This window comes from Prunus avium, chromosome 2 (genome assembly GCF_965620075.1).
Source record: "Prunus avium chromosome 2, drPruAviu1.hap1.1, whole genome shotgun sequence".
Classification (NCBI taxonomy): domain Eukaryota; kingdom Viridiplantae; phylum Streptophyta; class Magnoliopsida; order Rosales; family Rosaceae; genus Prunus; species Prunus avium.
Window position 1 is genome coordinate 465,730 of NC_142285.1, and position 15,156 is coordinate 480,885.

Below are 15,156 nucleotides of genomic sequence, written 5' to 3' on the forward strand. Positions count from 1 at the left end.
GGCCACTGATTTCTCTGAAATGAGCCCACTGCATTTGCTTCCTCATGTGCCAAGGGACAATCCTCAGTGTCATGACCAATTGTGGAGCAAAATGCACAAACCTTGGATGATCCCGGTGCCAATTTCTTCACCATGTTGGTTAGGTTTGCAATCTGAGCTTCCATACTAGAAAGGGTACTTACATCATAGGATTCCCCTTTTCTGACTGGTTTTTGCCTTGAATTATATTGGCGAGCATTTGCAGCAATAAGATCAAATATTTCTCGCACTTGTGTTGGAGTCTTGGTCATTATAGTTCCTCCGGCAGCTGCATTCACATTATTTTGATCCGCTTCAAAAAGTCCTTCATAGAAGTGCTGCATTAGAAGCCAAGCTTGTACATTATGATGCGGACAAATGATTAGAAGTTTCTTGAAACGGTCCCAATAATCCTGGAAGCTTTCTCCCGGCCTTTGCAGAATTCCAGTAATCTGACTTCGGAGTTCATTTGTCCTTTGTGCTGGGAAAAAATGTTGCAAGAACTTTGAAGCAAGATCTGTCCATGTTGTGATGGAATTTGGAGGTAGATAGTGAAGCCATTCCTTTGCTGTATCCTTCAAACTAAATGAGAAAAGTCTCATTCTTATCTCATCACTACTCATGCCTTCGATCTTTATTGTGGAACACACTTCCTCAAAGTCTAGGATATGTGCATTAGGATTTTCTCCAGGATTTCCCAAGAACTTAGGCAATATGTGTATCATGCCCGATCTCAACTCAAAGTTTTCCAAAGTGGATGTGGGATATACTATGCAAGATGGTTGTCCAGTTGTTGGCGGAGAAGAGTATTCTTGCATAGTAAGTTCCACAATTCCAGCTGCGGCTGCCATTGGTGACGGTGGAGGTGACTCGACTTTTGGTGAGCTTGGTGATGATGAAAACGGTGAGAATGACAAAGGCAATGGAGTAGACACAGCTAGTTGGATGTTCCTTTCTCTCAAAGCTTGAGCTTGGATATCTTCTATTGTGCAATCTAATGAAATATCCAAATTCAAAAGGGACATAAACAGAGTGTTCCTGCAATAAGAAGAAACAAAAACAAACTCAAATAAAATGAAACGACAAACAAAGAAAAAATGAAAATAAAATTAAGTACTCTAAATATACTCAAACAAAACAAATAAGCAACCGTGCCAGTTCCCCGGAAACGGCGCCAAAAATTGTTGCATTCCTAAAAGGACACAATTTAATGTGCAAACAACCAATTAAAAATACCCGCAAGTGCACGAATCTATCGAAGTATAGATTATGTAAGTACGGGGTCGATCCCACGAAGAACTTGTCGGTTGCCTATAAGTTCTAATTCGAGTACAAAGAGAACACTCAACTAACACACCACAATGCAAAAAATGCAAATTTAAAACTAAAAAGAAAGTAAAGAAATGTAAAAGAAACAAACAAAACACAAAAAAAAAAAAAAGGAAATGTGCTGTGAACAGTGACCAGCGACCGGTCGTGAGGTAAGAGCGACCGGTCGTTTTTGGTCTGGCGACCGGTCGTTAGGTAAAAGCGATCGGTCGTTTTTGGGCAGAGTCGAAACTCTCTGTTTTGACGTGAAAAGCGACCGGTCGTCAGGTAAAAGCGACCGGTCGTTTTTGGCCAGAGTCGAATTCTCTGTTTTTCATTTTCGACCTCTGTCCAATGTTTTGCCTATAACTTTCCAACCGTACGTCCAAAATTCACGTTCTTTATACGGTTGGATTCAGCACAGAAAATGCAAGAACACAACGCGGACCAAAAGTCCAAAACAATTACGGAAATAGATAAAATTTAGTAACAAAGACACATAACGTGTCAAACACGCAACTCACACACACATTTGGGGGGGGGGGGGGGGGGTTTTGATTTGTTTGAAGTGACCTATTTCTATTGCATCAAAGTAAATGGACTTTAAAATTGAATAAGAAAGGCAGAGATGAATTATCAAAGAGTGGAATCAAGATGTAACAAACACTAGGGTTTCGGAATCCACCCTAAACAATTCTACCAATGTTCATGAATACTCAAGTGATGAACTCTAAACGTGTTGATGAAGATGTTCGCAATCAAGACCAGTACGAGTGGCTCAAGACGCATTGATTCTCTCTAATGTACGTAAAGTGCAGTACGAGTGCTACAATACTTGTGCCTTCCCTATAATCGAATCTAGGTGTGCTTAGTACTTTGATTCAATTACAAGAAAAACCCATTAAGTTCAAAGAGAATATGAACATCACAAGAACCCTAATAGCATGGTGTTTACATTAGGTATTCAAGAAACCAATTCACATGGATGATTCTTACTTCATCCATTTATTGCTTAGGATAACATGAAGATACACATAAACCCAACAATCTCAAGAAGCATGCTTTCAAAGATGGCCAACCAAGGAAAAACACACATCAAGGATAGATTAATTTGGTGAATTGGAATTCATCAACAATATCTAGAAATTCATACACTCAAGCATCAAAACAATAAGGTAATCATGTTTAGGGCTTCAACCTAAGCCCTAGCTATGGAGTTTAGTTGCTCATACTCATTCCAAATACAAACTCAAAATAAAATTAGAAAGAGTTTACAGATTTTGAGAAAATGATGAAAGCTTCAAGGTCATCAATGGTGGAAGCTTTCTTCTCCACTTAGCTTGGCTGCACCTTGGCCTTCTCCAAGCTCCAAGCTCTCCAAAATCTGCTCTCCTCTGTGTAATCTCTTCAATGACTTCCTTTCCCACGTTCAAAAGGCTCCCCCAACTTCATATTGCAATTCCTTTCCTTCCCTCTCTCCTCCTTTCCAGCTTTTACCTTTTAATATTAAACTACCACCTTTGATAAAGCCTTAGCCCATTGTCCCCTTGCCATGATGAAGCTTTGTCCTCAATAAGATGCCAATTGCTTCAGAAAATATCTCAAAGCTAAGGTAACTTCTTGTTACCAAGAGTTATGGTAACAAGAAATTAAGATGACACAAAGGAGGTAAAAGCTGGCCAAATCCGGATTTCCAGAGCTGTGGTAACATGCTGGATTGGTTGGATAGGCAATACTTGTCCAATGGAGCTCAAATTTGGATATGTTGTAGTTAACATCCATTGGAACAAGTCTCATGAAGATCACGACCTCATCCGAGCACCAGAGCATGTTGATCCCAGGCCAAGAAGTTGACCTACGAAAATGAACAAAAACAGAATTTATAACTAATAATGCACTTTTAGCTCATTTTCATCCCAACCAAGGTAAAATCTAAGAAAACACAAAAAGGAAGTAAAAAGCTATAAAATGTCAAGAACTAACTCAAAATAGTGGGTGAATAACATGAAAAATCATGTGTAAAAATGAACCGAACAGGGAGTGAGGAAGTGGATTCGGTGGTTTGGGAAACGATATCCATGGCAGCGGAAGGAAAATAGGTAGGGTGTCGGGGTTGTGTTTAGGGTTTCGGGATACAGGATTCAGGATTCAGAGTGTAATTAAGGTTTCGGGTTGTGTTTAGGGTTTCGGGATTCAGGATTCAGAGTTTCAGGATTCAGGGTTTCGGGATTCAGGAGTCAGAGTTTCAGGATTCAGGGATTCGGGATTCAGGATTCAGGGATTCAGGATACGAGGATACGGGTTTGAGAAATTCAATACGAGGATTTAGAGACAACCTAGGATCGATTGCTCTGATACCATGCTAAAATATGAATACGAGTTTTCAATATGTTTAGATTATTTATTCTTCTCCATAAGGAGGTATATATATAGGTTTACAGAGTGCTTTACAAGGAATAAGATACTATCAGGAATTAGGAAAGTATCTCCTAATTATACACAGATTTGTCAACTAAATGGAATGGGAAAGTAAATCCTTTAATTAATCAAGGAAATAATTCTCCTTGATTAATTAGGAGACTCACGTCAACATGAGGTGCATCGAATGTGAGGCTGGTGAATAGGGGAGGTGCGTCGCGGAGAAGGGGCGGGGAACATCGGGCTGGTGCTTGGTGGTTGGGAGGCAACTGGTGGCTGGGTTCGTGGAGACTGATGGTTGCGTAGGTTTTCTTTTCTTTTTCTCTACTCTTTTTTTTTTTTTTTTCTCATTTTTATGCTTTTTAATATGTTTGTTTTTTAAAAGAAAATAATATTTAATTAAGTTTGTGGTCTACATGGAGGCCCACGTGAGCAAAAAAAATGGGATCCACATTTCCCAAGTCAGAATTTAATGGATTTATCAACAATTTGACTAACGAATGGTGTATTTTGAAAGGTTCCATGAAATTTGTGTATCGGTCAAACAGGTCAATAAATGTTGGGTATGAATTTGTAATGACCCTTATAGTTTGGAGGATTTACTGTAGTTAATCCTATATTTTTACGGAAAATTTGATGGAATTCAAAAAACTTGACAACAATGGCGACATTGGCTATTTTTATAAAGTTTAATTCCTTAAATTGGTTGAAGGATTTGGAAGATAAATCAAAACTAGAGTAATAATTGAAGGGGCAAACTTAAAAGTGGGACAAAAAATAAAAAGAATGGTTTGAGGAATTACCAGCCAGTCCATGGACTGCGGGCCTTTTTTGGGCTCAAAGTCAAGGGCCTGAACCAGATGAACTGACGGGCTTAAATCAGGCCGGGCCGAAGCCCGCGGGCCTGATAGAACACAACGGCATGATGGGACGGTGAACTGGCTGGCTCCAAGGCAGTATTATTTTCCCAGTCGCTTATCTGCCCTTGGCGCCTGTCTCTCACAACAGAGAAGAAGAAGAAAATAGGGAACCACCTGTGCCGATCCTAAACATTTTGTTTTGGTATACAAGGTTTATTCAATTATTTTCTTTTTCATTTTAATTTGTCCGCCATAGTTGTTATCTCTGTTGAACTAAGATATACGATGTTAAAAGGTACGTAAATCTGATTATACATGAAGTAGACATTTTCCGTTCTTGGTATTTCTTGATTCATTGATTGCGTAACCTTTCTCGGGCTTATATTATTCCTGAATGAAAGAATAAAATAGAAAATCATTTATGCTTGAGTATTCATCTTTCAAAGGAAATTACTTGTAATGTATGAAATAAAATGTGAGTTTAATTTATTTTAGTTGTAATGAAATGATGAAGCATACCCATCGAAATTCAAGGGTACTGTTTTTGTATATATGGCAGGAAAGTAACCGTGTTGCTGATTTGCTGTAGTGGGTATCAAAATTTTCCCGGATTGTAAATTGGGTTCTTGACCATAAAGAGAAAGAATTGGTGAAAAACATTAATGGGGAATAATATGAGGGAAGAAATCATGATTTTGGATTGGAACCAGGAGCCTCATGATTCAGTGATCAGATTAGAATCCATACTCAATGAGCTTGAAACTGCCAATGGACGCATTGAAGAACGCATTGAAGAACGCATCAGACTACTAGAAGCAGTCACCTTCAGGGCTAGGCAGCGTGATAGGTGGCTACAACCTCATGCTTCCCCTCAGATGGTGAATATCACTGCAGGAGTTGGAGCTTCTGATGCACTAAATGAAGGCATTCAGAATGGGAACGATGCTCTAGCTACCCGAGAAACAGTGGAATCTGGCAAAACCAACAGAGGTGACAAAATGCATTTGGTAGCCAAGGCACTGGGGATGGAGACGAATTCTAAAAAGGCAGAGTCTCGTTCTGGGAGCTTCTTTGATTGTAAGATATGCTTCGACATGGCAAGAGATCCTATATTGACATGTTGTGGTCATTTGTTTTGTTGGCCATGCTTCTGTCAGTTGCCATATGTGGATTCATATGCAAAGGAATGCCCTGAGTGTAAAGGAGAAGTTACTGATAAAACTCTAATCCCAATTTATGGGAACGGGGATGGTAACTGTTCTCGCAAGTCAAAGGAGTCTGTTCCGATGGCCCCTCCTAGGCCCCATGCAAACAGGATTGATGGTTTTAGGCAACAGCTTATTAGTCGAGGAACATCTTCTATTTTGATTGAAGAAAGGATTCAGCAAATTAGTGACATAGTTGGTGCAATGGGGGAGAGAAGACGGTCACAGGATCTTCTCGGTTCACATATCATGGCTGAAAGAACTACTTTCGTGCCCAGATCCCAGGCATCACCTGCCACTGAGACAACAAGCCACCCGCAGCATGATTCCCTTCAAGTTTCAAGATTATTACAAGGAGCTGCTTCAGTATCTTCCTTTTCTTCAGCATTGAATACTGCAATGAATTCTGCAGAAAGATTAGTCGAGGACCTCGAGGCATACAGTAGTAGTCACCATGTGAGAAGAAACCAGCAACAATCTCCACATATTGGTAATGGAGATACATCTTCAAGCATCGCTGCAGTTTTACACCCAGATAGCCAGACTTCTGATACTGCAGCTGAAATCAATTCTGATGTGCTCCCTTCTGATTCTTTTTTAAGAACTGATACTGTTGTTGTGGACTTGGAAGACCAGACAACGGATTCAGAAATAAATTCTACATTGCCCTCTTCTTCTTCTCGGAGAAGAACTAATCCAAGAGGTTCTGACGTAAACAATGGACATTCATCTGAACGTAGAAGGAGAAGGTTGAGATAAACAAAAAGCTGTTTCCCTGGAGAAATAGATCAAAATGATGCAAGGTTCCTCATTGTGATACTGACGTTTGCAGAAGGTTTCAGATTTTTTCTTCATATGGCTGTGTATGCCAACCATGTATGAAGTTCCGACTGCTGTTAATAGCATTTTTGAATTCATTCTGTAAAAAGATAGTCAAATGTGTTGTATGGCATCTGGTTATGAATAAGAACACAGTCATGTCTTCTTATTTCCAAGAATTGAACTTTCCATGGAATTTTCAGTGTTGTCCTCATTCAAAGGATGTATTGATGATAGTTTCTGGTGTTGTGCCATGGCACAGGTGCCTTTCTGTGCCCCAAAGAGCAGTTCATATGTGTAAGTCTTATAGATACTACTTCTAGTTTTTATGTCTACTAGGTGCTTTATATCTTGGTATATATATCTACTACTAGCTTTTGAAATCATCAGCTGCTAGTTCTTCAATCTGATACTTTCTTGGATTTTGTTATCACAAGTCCAAAACTAATAGCTAGGTGAAGCGTTCTTTTACCAGACACCAATCTTCTCAGTATTTTTCATTGCATTATTTGAAAAGTGTTACAATAAGATCATTTTAATCTATATTTGCCACCCCAACCCTCTAAGTTTGGAAGAAGAAATAAATATAAAGTGCAATGGGATTTTTTGTTGTCCCATAACGTAAGCTGCGCCCTGGTATGTTAAATTTGACTTCTTGAAACACCTTGGACATGCAGGTGAAGATCAGGACTACATTTTTCAATTGGCTTTGTATGGGATTTTGACTTCTAGTTCTAGAGGTCGACTTTCTATTAAATTATACTTTTGCTTTAAGAACTTAATGCTAATGCCTTTTAGGATGGCAGAAATGTGACAAGGTAACAAATCTAATAACTCAAAATTCAAAAAGGATTTTGATCACTTTTTTTCAACTTCATTCTTCTTAGGTTTTGATGTCTGAATCATTAATAGGTATCTAATTTTTACTTTTTTTATGTATGATTTTGGTGTCTACTACTTTGGGTCAATATGCATCCAAATCAAATAGCCACCTCAATATCCCACTTGAGTTGCAGCACGGATCTTTTCAAAAGTCTTTTATTAGTGAAACGGCATTCTTTTGTGTCAAATTGCATTTGACAAATTGTCCTCATCTTTAAATGTCAGTCTATTATATTCTTGGTTGCAATGTGCAAGATTCATATCTATCAAAAATGATTGAGAGCTATTTTTTCATTTGTTTTACTGGTGTTCTTATGTATAATCATAGACCAGGAGGACAATACTTGCACTGACAAACTCTGAACATCGATGACTTCCAGTTCACCGTCCTTTGGAACAAAAGGTAAACATTTCCCATATTTAGACTCAAAGGCCAAGACAGTGGACCCTCAGTTTATTTATTTGATCTTGGATGTTCTGGCATCTGACTTGTGAATTGCTCACTCTGTTATTAGAAGACCTGATTTTCTTGTTGATTCTGGAGTTAAATGCACCTTACTTTGCTGCTTTCCATATTAGGGCATATAGCATTTACCTCATTTATATTTGTTGTCCGGTTCACCAGCTTCAGTTATGCTTATTTAAGGTGATATGTGAGATGCCATAAAACATTCATAGAACATCAAGTTGATTTCGTCTTTTGTCCATGCCTGATACAGTCCATGAGTATTACATCTATTTACCAAAATGGTTTCTTCTGTGACCAAGAGTCAAGTATACATCCTAAGGTAGTCCGGCGGTGATGACTTAAAGAAGTATCAGCCATTGAGCGCTTATTTAACAGTCTCTTTTGCCTCTCTCATCAAGGAAAACTCATTACCGCATCCTAGAATGAGAAATACATGTTTCTGGTTAGAAAATGATCTCCTTCCACCTCCTTTCTCTTACTAGTAGTTTTTCTATTGATCACTAAAACTAGTTATAACATTCTGTACTACAATAGAGGAGTTACTCTATGAAAGCACCATCTATATGATTTGGTAACAGTGAAAGTGAAGAAGACCTAAAGAGTAAATCAATATCAATTTTTAATGTGGGATTTTATGAAGGTGCACCTTCTTTTCAATGAATTTGCCTGGCTTTTTCCTATCTTCCTCTATACATATCTCTAGGTTGTACAGCATCCTTGAGGGTTTGGTAATGAAATTGTGACATACTTCATAACTGTATTGGTTTAGATGTTTTGCCTCAAAGATGGTCAATGACTCAATCATAGTGAATCACTTCAGTGAGAAAGATCAGCTTTTGCCAAAAGGTCGTGTTTGGGTTTCAGTTCAAGATTCAAAAAGATTGAAATGCTCTGATAGCAGACAAAGAAGTTTAAAGGAGTAGTTGTTGTTGACATACCATCAGAGGTATTCTTTAAATTTAGAATAGTATTTGGCATGTTTCTCATTGACTATAAATCATGATGTTAACCTCAACCTCTTATGTGAGTTTATTGATTTTAAGCAAAGTTTTTGTAGCATTTCTCAAGTTCCGATTTCCTCTCCCATATTTCCCATCATTTAAATTGCTGCCAGCTTATTATTGTAAGGGTTAAACTTGTTACTAAAAGTGTGTAAGTTTTTCGTTTTGGATTGAATTCTTTTCTTTTTCCTTTATTTTCTGAGACTAAAAGAGAAAAACTGAAATTTTATCAGGCAGGAAAAATTTCTGGCTGGAAAGAAATTTGCCATGGCCGGGTGCAGGGTTCTAATAAGCAACATATGCCAGTTATGAAAACGATGGTTAATCCTCCACTGGTAGATAGGTTACTTGTAAACTTCGAGTCTTCAATCATGTAGAATTGAACCATGCTCCAAGAACCTCATCTGCTTACCAGTTTGCTACTTTACTCAAAGAATTGATTATTTTTACATATGCTGCAAAAGCTTGGGATTTTATTTTGCAGGAGGACTTCGCACTTTTATAGTGGCCTACTTTTGCTTCAAGCGTTCTTCAGCTTGTTGTACCCCAGCCAGCTGATTTGGTCAAGACTAAAATGTTCTGCACTGGAGATTGAAATTATATCTGGGTTAGGTGGAGAAACTTGTTAGTGATGGTATGACCATTTTATTTCTGTTATGTTGTACTCGAATGTTGTTCTAATTTGTGGTTTCCTGTTTATGTGTATGAAATAAAATTTGAATTTTTTTTAGGTTAAAAATATTCATAAGTAAAAAATTAACAGGAAAAAATAAAGAATTGATGTTAAAATAAATTTTGAACAATGAATAAAATTGAGGTATCAATTTTTGAGACTGCAATACAGTGGATACACAGTGATGGCCAATGGAGCTCTTGATTTGCAATTGGTGTGGTTCAAGAATACAAAGATGATGATTGTTTTTGCCCCTCTTGACCGGGCAGAAGCCATGGAACATCCTCGACAAGACCCTCCAATCTTTCTTGCTAAGTGCCAGCTTTCTTGGAAAGGTTTGGTGAATTTCAGTAATGGGACTCTGTATGTGGAAGGGTTTTTACCATCACCGGTGGGATTATGGGTGGAGCAGCTACGGTACAACTGCCGTGGGATGGGATACTGGGAACAAAGAATATATTAAGAAATGCGAGGTAAGAAAAGTCTCTTTGTAGGAGAGGCTGGAGCTAATAATAAGTGAAGTTGATAAATAATTGGTGTGTGGGATTGCTTCTATAGAAAACACTTCTTCAGATAAGTGCTTTTACTAGAAAAACGTTGAAATTTTTGTAAAAAGCTAAGCGCTTCATTAAAATGCTTTTGGAAGAAGTACATAGCAAGTGTTTCTTCAAAAAGCGGTTTTATGACCCATAAGCACTTTAAAATTTTCTACTAAACGCACTGAAAAGCACTCCCAAACACTGACCACTAGTCATGACCATGGATGCCTTTTCGGTTTGTTTTTCCTTGCGCAGAAGATGATGAGAGTGATTAAGCATGAAGCATGAACAATGTTTGCGGTATGTCTGGCAACTTGTACATTTTGGGGGCCAAGTCAGTCGGGTTATGTTTAATTATGATGCATGTAATGATTCTAATGATGATGGATGACTGACTGCCAGACATTTTGACAATGATATTTTTCCCATCGTCATCCCTTTCCATGATTGCTTTGCAAATTGCATTGCTCTTCTTCACAAACCTTATCATTCAATTCATCGCATTTGGCCGGCCTCCAATCTTTTTCACCAATCATTCTTCCAATATCCTTTTCTTGTTTTTTTCTTCCTTTTTTTTTTCTATAAATTATACATAAAAGTCCATGCAAATATAATATATATTATGGCATCAATTTTGGATTTATGATTTTCTATATATAATTTGTAAAATGAAAAGATGTGATGGCAACTTTCCAAATTCTATCAAATCAAGTTCGTATTATGACAAGTGAGAACTAAAAGAACTAGGACATACTGATTAGAGGGGTAACAAATAACAAGTTGACAAGCCTTTCAGTATCAATACGCTGGAAGATTGTGATCTTTTTCCCTTTTTCTTCAATTAAAGAAAGTTGTGGAATACTGTTAACCACTTGCATATTCGGCAGGTGTGCTCGATATCATTAATAATGAAACCATTCATTATATGTTATATTTTATTTAATTATGAGAAATTACTAGACTTACTACCACAACAAATCCTAGCATTACCCTTTGATTATTATTCTGCTATCGTACTTCATATTCTTCAACAAATACAATATATTATTAATTGTAAATAAAAGGTTAGGTTAGGGTGAGGAATTGAATTGGTCGATGAGAAGGAAGCTGATGAGGATGTAATGTAATGATGAAGATCGACCGACTGTCATGCACGCCTTGTCAAAGTTTATTTATTCTGACTTTTGTTGGCTCTGTCTGCCTCTGCCACAATCTCAAGCTCTCATTTTCAAATTCTGTTGGGTGGCTATCATATGATGATTAATATTCATTTAAAATAATAGAAAATTTGGCATAAGTCCAATTATGAGGAGAGATTTTAGGTGCAATCCACGCAGAAATTGTTGTTGATCCAAGTCCTTTGACTTTTGCGCCATATAAGATTACATGCCTTTTTCAATTTATTGATATTTACTTTTATTAATTTTTTATTTTTTGTTCCAGTTATGCACCTAAAACATAAATAAGGTAAATTATGAATTCGTAAAACTGGTAAGTTATTGATTTGTAGGATATTAATTATCATATTTGATTTGAATTTAACTGCAAATCTATTTATTGAATTCTGAAATTTTCCCAAGGTATACTGATATCAAAATTTGTAATAAGAGTTCATAAAAACTTCATACCTTAACAATAGGTAAGGTACCTATACATACACCTTGTATGCAGTATGCAGGTAATTAAATCCATAAATTACCTCTGGTCGAGGTAATTAAATCCATAAATTACCTCTAGTCTAGGTAGTTATACCCTCTAGCCTAGCTAATTGAACTCATATAATATCTTGGTAATGGATCTTTAAACTCAACTGAGATAAAAAAATCCATACAAAATTTCTTTGGAAAAAAAAAAAACACTATTACATGGAAGACATGTACGTATGTATATAAATATGAAGCTCCAAAAAAAACTGCTTAAGAAAACTCAAGAAAAAAACACTTACCTGTAAGGCAGGTACATATATACCTGTATGTATTAACATTATTTACCTGTATGTCAGGTACATAATTTAATGTGGGTGCTTGTCTGATCGATTGGTATAATATGTGAGTCTTTACTTTTTTATTGATTAAATTGTATTTTATCTATATATTAGGAATATTATCAAGGAAAAAAATTCAAAATTCAAATTCTGGAATTCAATTACAAGGAAATAATGCATTAAATTTAGATTTTCAATGTGTTTTCTTTATTTACCTTAAAGGGTAAAATTGACACAACAAAAAAAGTAATAAATGTCAAAGGACCTACATCTAAAACAAAAAACGCGAGGACTAGACCCAATGACAGCTAATCATTTTGGACCTAGATCTAAGAGCATCCACAATGGGGGGGTGTATATGAGGGTGTATGTTAAATATACACCCCGAGTCACCGGAATCGTCTCCAATGAGGAGATGTAAATTGATTAAATATACATCACCACCATGGGGATGTAAAATAAAATGTATATTTACATCTATTTTTACATTCCTTGCAGGCGGGACCCACCCGAGAAAAGAGAAGAAAAATGAAGAAAAGTCAACATAAAAGGCTGGGACCCACGGCTACACCCCCGAATTTACACCCCCCCACTGGAGCAAAAAACATATTTACACCCCCCGGAAGTGTAAAGGGGATGTAAAAATGACTTTACACCCCCGAATTTACACCCCCCTGTGGATGCTCTAAGAAGCCCTTAAAATAATTATCAAAACTAAAACTATGAACACCAAAGAATGAAAAAGGGATCATATACATGACCACTTTTTTAGGTTGTTTATAATGTTGACAATTCTAAATCAAATTAGAATGAAATCCACTATATTAATTTAGATTTTTAAAGAAATCCTGGCCATTAAGGGAGAGAGAGCGCTTTAGATTGGGGGTTCTTTGGCTTTTGGTGGACTTACGTTGATTTATTCTTTCTTTAGCAAATTTATTATTTCATATATGGGCTAGCTTTGGTTGTGCCTTATCTTGAGAGGCTGCTCTTGAGGTGTTGTGGCTTGGTTATGGTAGATCCACTTCTCATTGGTGCATTGATGCTTTGGAGTAACTAGGTGGCACTCTCTATGTCATGTCTAGAAGGAAGATTAGCGGCGGTTGGTTTTCCTTTGCTATTATTGTTCTAGTTGTTTATTTTGGTTTAGTTTGTTTAATAAAGTCTAGAAACTTTATGAGTTTTCTGTGTTTTTTCTCGTATAATTTCAAAAACTTAGATGAGTTTGTTGGGTGTTCTTATTCTCTCTAGGAGAGTTATGTCGATTAGCAGCTAGTTTTTGTCCTTAATGTCATTGGATTAGATTTGGGGGAATTATGGCGGTTGAAAGGGGTTATAGAAGAGTTATTTTCGAGAGTGATTCTCTTTAGATCGTGTTTCAACTTTTCGGCTAGCTCAAGTCACTGGGGAAGTTTTACCCATGTCTAGTATATTGTTGTTAGGATATTTGGAATTGATTTAGCAACATATACATTGTTTCTATTTGTTTCCTTGTATAGGCATTTTAAAGTTGCATTTGACATTTTAGAATATTTTATTTTATTTCTACAAATAATGTGATGCTACTGATGATGATACAACAATTATTTGATTTTCTTACAAACAAACAAAAGAAGAAGCAATTATTTGAATTTTATTGTGGCAGCAAAGCAGTCTAGCAGCCCAGCAGGATTTCTTGGAGAAGCAAAAAAGTTGGAAAATCTAATGGATTTGATTTGACATGTGCTGCCTGCCTGCCCGCCCGCCCAATTAATACTCAAATCTTTTTCTTTTTCATCTCTCTATATCTTTCTCGTGCTAATCCAAACCCAATCACCCTTTTTTCTTCATATTCATCTCATCTGTTAAATGAAATGAAACCAAACATGTTTAATTTTCCAACTAACCACATGAAACGGTTCAAACTTTTTAAGCTTCTGATCCGATCGGATGATGGAGCCAGCAATGTGCTTACACGTCTCCGTTTTATGTCTCTGTGTTCCCTCAACAGGGAGGGGAAGAAGAAGAGTGCGTTATGTTTAGTTGGTTGGTTGGTTGGATGCCAAAAGTCAGCGGTCTTCATTATGCCTTCACCTCAATCCTTCGAGAATCCGTCAATGTAAATATTTTAATAAACTGATAAATTGTGCGTACTGGTTTTTTATTTATAGAAAAAAGCTAATCGATTTTGTCTTACGAGTTAATATTAAGTTTGATCAATTTTACACAACAAACGTGCGGTGATGACAACGAGTCTTGCTAGCATTTCTCTTTATAATATGGAGACAACAGATTAATCTTCCTAAGTTAGTGACACTAGCAAACATAATTATAAGACATAAAGTTCACTTGAAAAGGAAAAAAAGTATAACTAATCTTAAATTGAATCAAACAAAAACAAATGAAGAGGCACACATTAGACAATTCAAGGTGATCGCGATCATGAATGTTTTTCACACTATAATTCCATCAGAAACCAACATGCTCATGCTTTGCGAGATGATTATTATTTATGTGTAGCTAATTTTGTCAGCCACTTTGCTTAAAGTACGTGATGTGCATGAGTGACATCCTATGATCATTACGCATTATGAACAAAGCACCCAGTTTAAGTTGAATATCTTTAAATAAACGCAACTTTCTTTTTAGAACGCGTATTGATTTTCCCAATTTATAGCCTTTAATCATGATTCTGGATTTTTTTTCATCATGATACATAATCAATGATACATGTTTCTTTCGACAATGTCTTGCTATATAATATGTGTGTATATATGTATATATATGTATATATATCACTGTTTTGGAGGTATTTCCTTGCCTTCAAATATTCAAACCAATCTGATTAACTTGACTTTCAATCCAACCGTTAAAATCCACATGCAAAATTATTAACTATTAATCTTAGATAACATATATTCAAAGTTTGCTTGAAAATAAAAAGTCTACAAACCTCTCGCAGAGAACTTTCCTCTACCCCGAGGAAGAAGAAGAAGAAGAC

General features: G+C 36.6%; 1 protein-coding gene and 1 non-coding gene across 5 annotated transcripts; both read left to right on the forward strand.

The window, feature by feature from the left end:
- The first annotated feature begins 378 nt into the window (after window positions 1–378).
- Window positions 379–485, forward strand: LOC148296180 (small nucleolar RNA R71). Its single transcript, XR_015834221.1, has one exon. It is a non-coding gene; the product is annotated as a small nucleolar RNA R71 (small nucleolar RNA).
- A 4,173-nt stretch (window positions 486–4,658) lies between these two features.
- LOC110752506 (RING/U-box superfamily protein) lies at window positions 4,659–6,864 on the forward strand. Of its 4 annotated transcripts, none has more exons than XM_021953174.2 (2): window positions 4,659–4,806; window positions 5,164–6,864. In XM_021953174.2, exon 2 carries the CDS (start codon window positions 5,267–5,269, stop codon window positions 6,566–6,568), a length of 1,302 nt encoding a protein of 433 aa, XP_021808866.2. In that variant the 5' UTR covers window positions 4,659–4,806; window positions 5,164–5,266; the 3' UTR covers window positions 6,569–6,864. The 4 variants fall into 4 exon arrangements, with proteins under 4 accessions (XP_021808866.2, XP_021808867.2, XP_021808863.2 ...); XM_021953175.2 differs by having other exon boundaries at window positions 4,676–4,815; XM_021953171.2 differs by having other exon boundaries at window positions 4,702–4,899.
- The last annotated feature ends 8,292 nt before the right edge of the window (window positions 6,865–15,156 follow it).

What these genes read in the sequence shown, in the direction of transcription:
- LOC110752506 (XM_021953174.2), top strand. Translation starts at nt 5,267, where the DNA reads ATGGGGAATAATATGAGGGAAGAAATCATGATTTTGGATTGGAACCAG.